The sequence below is a fragment of the Bison bison genome, unplaced genomic scaffold (genome assembly GCF_000754665.1).
Source record: "Bison bison bison isolate TAMUID 2011002044 unplaced genomic scaffold, Bison_UMD1.0 scf7180017864108, whole genome shotgun sequence".
NCBI classification, from domain to species: domain Eukaryota; kingdom Metazoa; phylum Chordata; class Mammalia; order Artiodactyla; family Bovidae; genus Bison; species Bison bison.
In genome coordinates, this window is record NW_011494680.1 from 9,754,771 (window position 1) to 9,765,241 (window position 10,471).

General features: G+C 42.3%; 1 protein-coding gene across 1 annotated transcript in view; it reads right to left on the reverse strand.

Moving 5' to 3' along the window:
* LOC104987882 (short-chain dehydrogenase/reductase family 16C member 6) overlaps nucleotides 1–10,471 on the reverse strand; it is a 26,199-nt gene that overhangs the window by 3,815 nt on the left and 11,913 nt on the right. Inside the window, exons 3-5 of the mRNA XM_010838978.1 lie at nucleotides 6,026–6,157; nucleotides 3,989–4,088; nucleotides 2,922–3,066 (exon numbers count right to left, since the gene is read on the reverse strand). Coding sequence (XP_010837280.1) covers nucleotides 2,922–3,066; nucleotides 3,989–4,088; nucleotides 6,026–6,157 — 377 coding nt within the window. The remainder of the gene's footprint in view (nucleotides 1–2,921; nucleotides 3,067–3,988; nucleotides 4,089–6,025; nucleotides 6,158–10,471) is intronic.

The following is a 10,471-nucleotide window of genomic DNA, read 5'->3' on the forward strand; positions in this document are numbered from 1 at the left end:
TTTAAACTTTATATAATTGTATTAGTTTTGCCAAATATCAAAATGAATCCGCCACAGGTATACATGTGCTCCCCATCCTGAACCCTCCTCCCTCCTCCCTCCTCCCTCCCCATACCATCCCTCTGCGTTGTCCCAGTGCTCTAGCCCCAAGCATCCAGTATCATGCATCGATCCTGGACTGGCATCTTGTTTCATACATGATATTTTACATGTTTCAATGCCATTCTCCCAAATCTTCCCACCCTCTCCCTCTCCCACAGAGTCCATAAGACTGTTCTATACATCAGTGTTTCTTTTGCTGTCTCGTACACAGGGTTATTGTTACCATCTTTCTAAATTCCATATATATGCATTAGTATACTGTATTGGTGTTTTTCCTTCTGGCTTACTTCACTCTGTATAATATTTAAATGGTTTTTTTGACCATTTCTCTTATTTCTTTGTTACTCTCCTTGTGTATATGTTGATGTGATTAAAGGTGTCCCAGCATTCTCTGAGGATCTGTTCCTTTTTTTCCATTTATGTTTTCTCTTCCTTCTGGTTGCATATTCTCTGTTCATTTGTCTTGAGGTTCACTTTTTTTTTTTTCTACCAGCCAAAATCTACTGTTGAGCTGCTCTAGTGTATCTTCCTTTTCATTTACTCTTCTTTTCCAATCCCAAAGTTACATTTGCTTAAAAAAATCTGTATTTATTTATTAATATTTGATGAAACATCTCCATTCTAAAAATATGGATTTCTTTAGCTCTTTGAATGGATTTAAAATAGCTTGCTTTGAAGTTTGTCTGCTAAGTCCAACACCTGGGTCCTTTTCAAAGCAATTTCCATTGCCTATGGGTTTTTCTCATGTATGGGTCACACTTTTCTGTGTATTTGCCTATCTTACTTTTTAATTAAAAACTGAACATTTTAGATGATATATGGTAGCAACTCTGGATAACTGTCCTCTGCAATTGTTTGCTTGTTTATTTCCTCAGTCACTTGGCTGAAACTAGTTCCATGAGGTCTAGCTCTCCTCCAAGGTGTGGCTTCTGATGTCATTCCTTGAAGGACTCCATCCAGGGAAACTGTGTTTTTAACCGGGCAATCTTTGACTGCCTCTTTCTCTTAAGCCTCTAGCTGGTCTGCCTCTATTTGTATCGTATCTGCCTCTTATGCTGTAGTTTGCTAGCTGGTGGTGCTATTTTTTTTTTGAAGATGCTCTGATTTATGGTTTTATCCAATGGCAGAGGGAGAAAGATGCCAGTCTTTGCTGCTGACTGTGACCTTGTCTGTCAGAACCTCTGTTATGAAGCAGGAGTTGGTGATGATAAAATGACTCTTTACCGGGTTTCTCACCCTACTTATCAAACAGAGTCTGGGGGAATGGTAGGAAGTAATGCTGCCACCCAGCTGCTGTTACTAGCCTGTATGGATCTTCCAGCACCCAGAACCTGGGGCTTGGGGTCTGCTCATTTTTACTGTTGGGTAAGTCTACCACACATAGGTTTTTTTGCCACATGACTGCTGCTCCAACAACAAAGAGCTGTGGAAGAGGAACTGGCTTTCTTCAACAATAGCCTCTCCCCAGGTCTTTCCTACCTTGGAGGTGGGGGAGCAAGCACTGTCTGACTGAGTCTATCCATTCATTATAGGCCTTCTACAGAAATCGGGATCTTTGAGTATTCACCTGTTGCCAAACTGCCCAGCGGAGTTCTCCTTCTCTGGGGACTGGTGTGTGTGTGCACCCTGCATGCTCGGTTGCTTTTTGTGACCCTACAGACTTTAGCCCACCAGGTTCCTTTGTCCATGGGATTCTCCAGGCAAGAATACTGGAGTGGGTTGCACTTCCTCCTCCAGAGGATCTTCCCTACCCAGCGATCGAACTCGAGTTTCTTGTGGCTCTTGCATTGGCAGGCGGGTTCTCTACCACCGAGCCACCTGGTAAGCCCCTCCAGAGACTGGGGGACATGGGAATTACCACTGGTTTGCCAAGCCCCTGAAACAGCTGTTCTGCAAGGCAGAGCTGTTGTGTGGAGGATGAGTGTAGTTCCTGGTTCCAATGCCAAGGCCTCTCAGAGTTCTTACTGAATTTCTGTAGGTTTTGTTAAATAAATACTTCTCAATGGATTGCATGCTCTTTGGTCAATCTCCAAATATTTTAAATGATTGTCTTTGCTAATGTTGACTTGCATGGTAGATGTTTCTTTGTGAGAGTTTTTCCCCTGCAGTACTGTCAACTCCATCACCTGTTTTGACACTTTAAATTTAATCTTACGATTTCCCTAGACTCTAAATAGCCTCATTGCTTTTTAGACAGGCTTTTTGTTGGCTGTCTCTCTTTCCTACAGATATAGCTGATCATAGCATTTGGTTCCTGTCAATCCCCTTTTTAGCAATTGTAATGACTACACTGGCCCTAGACCATGTCTATATTTCTCAGTATACTCTACTGATTGGCTCTTTTGTATAAAAGTCTTCGTATTTCACTTGTTTCTTCCTTGGTCTATTCTACCAAATATAAACGTATATCATCCTCCAATACTTCCCCACATATATTAGTCAGTCTTTCAAAATATTTTATCTTTTGGATGATTTTTACTTCACTATTCTTTTTAGAAAGGAAATTATCTTCTCAACACAACAATGCTAAAGATTTTAATAACTTCTCACTACCAAGTTTTCTGTTATATTGTAATATTCTGATTAGCAATTTAAGTTTATGTTTTCACTATACCATATGCTCATAACCATATTATTATCCTTAAATGGTGTAAACTCATTAATTTAATGCAGGTTGAAAGTTTTCTTTGACTAACTCAGGCATTCTACCGATGTCTTTTGTTTTACTTTTCATATTTCAAAACTTCAAAATGAAAGATGATAATTACCTATATGGAAGATTATCATAAGAGCGAAGATTACTGTAAGATTTCACTTACTTGGTTGAACAGCCCTCAAACATTCCAGTTTTGATAAAATATGGGCAAACAATGGTGGTGTTAATTTTGCTTTTTTGTAGTAGCCTTAATTCAAAGTGGAGAGACTCCGCAAAGCCATAAGCTGCAAACTTGCTGGCACAGTAATCTGAAACAGAGTGAGGAGCTGTTAGCAACAGACTTTGACAAGTTAATTCATGGAATTGTTTTGAAAATGGAAACTCCCTTCCCTTTCTTTGGCTTATTCTGGGGGCAAAGTGAAAGTGTCAGTCACTCAGTCATGTCCTAAGTGCGTGATTCTCCACGCAAGAATACTGGAGTGGGTTGCCATGCCCTCCTCCAGGGGATCTTTCTGACCCAGGTATCAAACCTGAGTCTCCTGCATTTGCAGGCAGATTCTTTACCATCTAAGCTACCAGGGAAAGCATCACTTAAAGTCATTTTCTGTGGCCACTCCACTTCTATAGCTCTATACAGCATACCAACAACAAAATGAAAATGATTTCAATTTCTCTTAACCCAAGAAGACTACAAAGCCAACTGGTTCTTTTTTTCTCTTTGTGTTATTTTTTATTAAGAAGAGAGTGATTTTATTATTTTAAAATATATGTATTTGGCTGCCTCAGGTTGCAGTTACATCATGCAGGATCTTTCCTTGTGGACTCTCTAATTGTGGTGCATGGGCTTAGTTGCTCCATGGCATGTGGGATGTTAGTTCCCTGACCAGGGATCCAACCCACATTGCCTGAATTGCAAGGCAGATTCTTAACCACTGCACCACCAGAGAAGTCCCACCACTGTTATTTTATATAGAAGAGGGGAGCAGCAATATGAATGGACCTAGAGATGGGCATACTAAGTGAAGTAAGCCAGACAAAGACTAATACCATACGATATCACTTATGTGTGGAATTCAAATTTGGGAAATGGGAAGGAATCCTGGCGTTACAAACAGAGCCAAATGTATTAGAGACTTCCCCTTGGTGCAGAAGAGTTTTCCATGCCTTAGAAGAGTCCTGACTTCTGGGTGCTGTGAGCTGGAGATACAAAGTCACGGGTGGAGCACTCACCTGACAGTCCGTTGATCCCAACGATTCCTGCAAAACTTGAAATGCAGACTAAGTGACCATGGTTAGCTTCAAGCATGGCAGGAAGGAAGGCTTTATAAGTCTGGAAGATATAAACACACTGTGTCAATATTCATTACTCATTTATTACTCTTTCTGCTCAAGTATGTGATTAACTTATAAGCTTACTTAATAAATATTTATTTAACACCTGATGTTTGCATGTTGGACTCTTTGCGGCCCCATGGACTGCAGCCTGCCAGGCTCCTCTGTCCATGGGATTTCCCAGGCAAAAATAGTGGAATGGGTTGCCATTTCCTTTCTCCAGGGAATCTTCCTGACCCAGGGATCCAACTGGCATCTCTTATGTTGCTAACATTTTTCTGTTTCCAGTTGAAAATAATGTTTTCCTCACAGGGAAAAGGTGACTGGATATTTCAAGGGTCTGTTTGTATTTCTAGCCCTATGTGTCAGCGGAGGGCTTTTTAAAGACATTCTAGAAGATAAATTTATATTATAAAGACATTATTTGTTCTGGATGTACAGATTCCCAGCATTAAAGGGAAGAGAAAGGAATGCAAGTATGTGTTGAGGAAGCATTTAGTCATCAAAAACATATCAATGAAACTTTGGGAATATAATTTAAACCAGAGACATACATACGAATCCAGGTTTACATATATGTACAATCAAGGTAACTCTGAAATAATGACATGTGTTTGATAAATAGGTATATCTATTTTCCCTGATTTGATCACATGTGGGGTGTAATACAAACAAGTGTCAGATTTGCTTGTCTTTGTTTTATTGTATTTGTTGTAAGATTCCATTTTTCTTATGCAAAAGTTCAATGACTGAATTTCCTAAATGTTTTCCCCCTGGTTATAGATTAAATCAGTTATCACTATTTCCATAAAATAGCTCAGTTTATGAAGATGGCAAATATGTGTTCAGTTGAATTGCAACAAATGATGACTTTATTGTTAAAAAAAAAAAAGAACTAGTATTTTTGAACTTTGGACAGGTTTCCAATTACTTGGACTTTGTTTCTCTACCTGCATTGCCTTTTGCAATTTTAAAAAATTACCTTTTGGACAATCTTTTAATATCAACAGTAACTGTGTTACTCTGTAGTGTCAACTTAAAAGACTTCAATACTTTAGAAGAATATTCAGTTGGGTCAATTTACAAGAAATATTTGGCTCCCCATAAAATTTTAAAAGAAGTTCAAAGTCATAAGCAAAAGCATGGAGGCACCTAGCAGACTGTGGTGTGGACAAGGAATGCTGCCTGCCACCCTTGGACATCAAGGAGATCAAGCCAGTCAATCTGAAAGGAAATCAAACCTAAATATTCATTGAAAGGATTGATGTTGCAGCTGAAGCTCCAACACTTTGACCACCTGATGCAAAGAATGGACTCATTGGAAAAGACTTCATTGCTGGGAAAGATTGAAGGCAGGAGGAGGAGGAGGGGATGACAGAGGATGAGATGGTTGGATGGCGTCACCAACTCAGTGGACATGAGTTTGAGCAAGCTGTGGGAGATGGTGAGGTACAGGAAAGCCTGGCATGCTGCAGTCCATGGGATCGCAGAGAGTCAGACATGACTCAGCAATTGAACAATAATACCAGTAAACAAAGGATGTTTTGGCCATCAAGCCCATAACCACCTCTGCCTCCAACTCTGGATAGGCCAAGAGTTCTGCTTAGTCTATCAATGGGAACTCACAAATGGTCTATCAACAGATAAATGGTTGACTAATTGTTTATAGAATTCGGGCTTCCCTTGTGGCTCAGCTGGTAAACAAGCTGCCTGCAATGCGGGAGATCTGGGTTTGATCCTTGGGTTGGGAAGATCCAGTGGAGAAGGGAAAGGCTACCAACTCCAGTATTCTGGCCTGGAGAGGCCAGAATTCACATGGACTATAGTCCATGGGGTCACAAAGAGTTGGACACGACTGAGTGACTCTCACTTATAGAGCTACATGAAATTCTCATATTCACCAACAAAACAAAATGAAAAAGAAAGAAGACTTACCCAGAAGTGAGACATGACGTTGACAAGAAATGATCTTTCCACCATGTGGTCTGGAGTTTTGAGGAACTCTCTTCCTGTCACGACCCCTGCATTGTTAATGAGGATGGTCACATTGCCCACTTCCTTCTTAACCTGTGCAGAAGTGAGGCAAATAATTCATTTACGTTAGGTTACTTATTTTTCCATGCCATTATTATTATTATTATTATTTTTTACTTTATTCAGGTAGTTTCTTTAAACATAGCTATTTTCTCTCTCTCATAGAAATTCAGCAAGTTTAAAGTAGCTTTATGATTGATTGTGTAAAAAAACACATTGATTTGCCAGTTTTGCTTATCTTTGTGTGTGTGCAGAGAGGACTGGGTGTTGCAGTGTGTTTTCTCTGCCTCTATTTTTGTCATGTTACCGTCCCTTTTTGCCAGAGGTGAATGCCAGGGGTACTGCAGAGTCCTGTCTCTATTTCCCTGTGTGGCTCTCAATGTCTCCCTTTGGATGGTGCTTGTGTCTTTCTTCAACCAGGTGTGTGTGGCAGTTACTTCTGTAGGTGCCCTCTTCCTGACTCCTCTGTGACAGGGTGCAGGAGCTCATCCCATCCCTGTAGGGCATGGCCAGTCCTGAGCACAAAGACACCCCAAACACAGGTATGTTGGATCCCACCTGTGGGATCACAGGTGTCTGTGGGCCTGTGACCTCTGTCAAAAAGACCTCCCCAGGTCTGATAATTGTCTATGCCCAATTACTTCCCTGAGTTTCCAGCTGTGTTACCACTGCTGCATCCTGAGGGTCTTCCTTCACCCTTCCTTCTGAATTGCTTACCTCATCTGCATACAGAACCTACTACCACCAGCCCTGCTCGGAGGAAGCTAGGCTCCAGGAAACACTGCAGTGACCTTGATAAAGCTGGTTTGGGGTAAAATATGATGTAAAGCATGATGTATGTTCAAACGACGATTTGAAGATGTTTTTGCCCTGAACTGTATCTTTGGTGCTGTCATGACAATCTGTTCTTTTTTCCAAACAGGAAGTTCGGAAAAAACTTGACTTGGTTGTCCTGGTCCCACCTACTGCTCTGTGTGGAGGCTTCCAGATCACATGGTGGGAGATATTAGGGAAAAACTGCTCCTGATGTCATCAAGTTGAACAGGCTCTGAAAGGAAGAATTACTGTTGCTGCACCGATGTTGTGCAGAGGGATTAGGCCCTTCTGCTTTGGAGAGGGGCAGTACAGGGACAAACACCCAAGAGATGTGAGCTTTTGGCTTGATGAGGGAGCCAGTGTGAGCAAGTGCTTGATCTTAGACCAACTTGGGGAGGAACTTGGGTCTCTGGAGGATGGGAAATCTTTGGTGTAAGGCATTCTTAAATATTTAAGAAAAATTCTTTGCAGCCAAAGATGGAGAAGCTCTATACAGTCAGCAAAAACAAGACCAGGAGCTGACCGTGGCTCAGATCATGAACTCCTTATTGCCAATTTCAGACTTAAATTGAAGAAAGTAGGGAAAACCACTAGACCATTCAGGTATGACCTAAATCAAATCCCTTATGATTATACAGTGGAACTGAGGAATAGATTTAAGGGACTAGATCTGATAGATAGAGTGCCTGATGAACTATGGAATGAGGTTCGTGACATTGTACAGGAGACAGGGATCAAGACCATTCCCATAGAAAAGAAATGCAAAAAAGCAAAATGGCTGTCTGGGGAGGCCTTACAAATAGCTGTGAAAAGAAGAGAAGTGAAAAGCAAAGGAGAAAAGGAAAGATATAAGCATCTGAATGCAGAGTTCCAAAGAATAGCAAGAAGAGATAAGAGAGCTTTCCTCAGCGATCAATGCAAAGAAATAGAGGAAAACAACAGAATGGGAAAACTAGAGATCTCTTCAAGAAAATTAGAGATACCAAGGGAACATTTCATGCAAAGATGGGCTCGATAAAGGAGAGAAGTGGTATGGACCTAACAGAAGCAGAAGGTATTAAGAAGAGATGGCAAGAATACACAGAAGAACTGTACAAAAAAGATCTTCATGACCAAGATAATCACGATGGTGTGATCACTGACCTAGAGCCAGACATCCTGGAATGTGAAGTCAAGTGTGCCTTAGGAAGCTATGAACAAAGCTAGTGGAGGTGATGGAATTCCAGTTGAGCTATTTCAAATCCTGAAAGATGATGCCGTGAAAGTGCTGTACTGAATATGCCAGCAAATTTGGAAAACTCAGCAGTGGCCACAGGACTGGAAAAGGTCAGTTTTCATTCCAATCTCAAAGAAAGGCAATGCCAAAGAATGCTCAAACTAGCGCACAATTGCACTCATCTCACAGGCTGGGAAAGAAATGCTCAAAATTCTCCAAGCCAGGCTTCAGCAATATGTGAACTGTGAACTTCCTGATGTTCAAGCTGGTTTTAGAAAAGGCAGAGGAACCAGAGATCAAATTGTCAACATCTGCTGGATCATGGAAAAAGCAACAGAGTTCCAGAAAAACTTCTATTTCTGCTTTATTGACTATGCCAAAGCCTTTGACTGTGTGGATCACAATAAACTGTGGAAAATTCTGAAAGAGATGGGAATACCAGACCACCTGATCTGCCTCTTGAGAAATTTGTATGCAGGTCAGGAAGCAACAGTTAGAAGTGGACATGGAGGGGTACTCTTTCTACCCCCTTCTGATGCCTATGTCAGAAGCTTTCTCTATCTCCTTTATACTTTAATAAAACTTTATTACACAAAAGCTCCGAGCGATCAAGCCTCGTCTCTGGCCCCGGATTGAATTCTTCTCCTCCGGGGGTCAAGAATCCCGGTGTATTCGTGTGATTCAACAACAACCTTTCATCTTGGGGGCTCGTCCGGGATCCTTCAGGACAAGGTAAGGAAGCTTGGAGCTTTAGTTCTTTGTTCTCTTAGCGAACACGTTTTCTGCCGTGCTTTACTAACTCTACCGTGTGCTTGTGTGAATGAATGGCATGCCCTGCGTGAAGCAAGTAAGGGGCCCTGCTCTGCGGTTCCATGGTGATCTCATACAGCTTATGGCAGAAACCTGTCGGGGCGTTATACTGACCTGCCAATGCCAAGAGGCACCCCATGTCTCCTTCGGGAACCGACCAGAAATGGGCGAAGCGTGTGGACCGAACTCTCCTTTCTCGGTCAAACTTTTCGGTCTCTTTGACCATTTCATAACCCCTTGGGAATTAGAAGTACTAACCTAATCTATCGGATCATAGACTTTCAAGGGACTTGTGATCTATACTGTTATTGTGTACTGTGGCTTAGGTCCCAAACTTGGATTGGTAGTCAAGAAAGTGTCTAGCCTCGCTAGGAATCGAAAGTTCATAAGCTAGATGGAGCTCTAGCTCCCAGAACATCTCTGAGGTTAAAGGTTACTCAGATTGGGACTGCGATGGGTTTTTTTCTTTGGTAACGCCAGCTCTTAGTAGATCAGAGGAGGCTGTTATACTGGTGTGGTGATGCTTGGAAAGAACATCTCAGTTTTATGTTCGTGTCGGTCTTATTGTGGTCAGGAAATACTCAGGGTCGTGCACAGGCACTCAGGTGATGAATGTTTCCCCTAGTAGTCTTAGCTTGGGAGGCATTTCGGAAGGTTACTCTGATTCACCCCAGGTGACATCAGAGGCAAGCAAGGTTAAGGGTGAAGAGCTGGACATCAAGTAGGGATGCTATCAAGTCTACCCCTGGTACATCCCCACCCCATCTCGGTGGTAGAACCGGGAGGGACGAGTACGGCGCCTGCGTCGGTAAGGGACAGACTAAGTCCCACCAGGAAGGAAAAGCTTTTGGTGTAACGTCTGTCTACACCCCCATCTAGAGCAGGGAGGGACACCTCCAGTAGAAAAATGGCCTTGGTCGCTTTTTTTCTCTCTTACAGATGGGAGCTAACAATTCCAGCCTCACTCCTTTGAACTGTATCCTGAAAAGCTGGGATAGATTTGATCCCCAGGGCTTAAAGAAGACACACCTGGTCTTCCTATGTGATACTGCATGGCCACGGTATCCATTGGAGGACGGCGAACGGTGGCCAGTTGGAGGGTCTCTTAAGTATAATACTGTTCTACAATTAGACCGGTTCTGTAAGGAACAAGGGAAATGGGTAGAAGTAGCATATGTGTTGCCCTTTTTCTCTCTGCGAAATATGCCAGACTTATGTCCTAAGGGTATAGATTTGGGCGTGAAATCTTCAGCTCCCTCCTGTCCTCTTACTTTGCCCCCGTACCGGGGACTCCAAACTGGGATTCAAACTGCCCACATGGAGGTCCAAACAACTCCTGTCTCAGTACGACCTCAGACTACTCTGGTTTCAGTAGAAACTCAGACCATCGAAGTAAGAGATGAGATGGAGGACAGGAGACAAAGAGAAGAGGAAAAACAGGTTTCTCCAATCTATCCCTGGGATCATATGCACAGAGCAGCCAGAGAGACTGAGGAACAGCCACA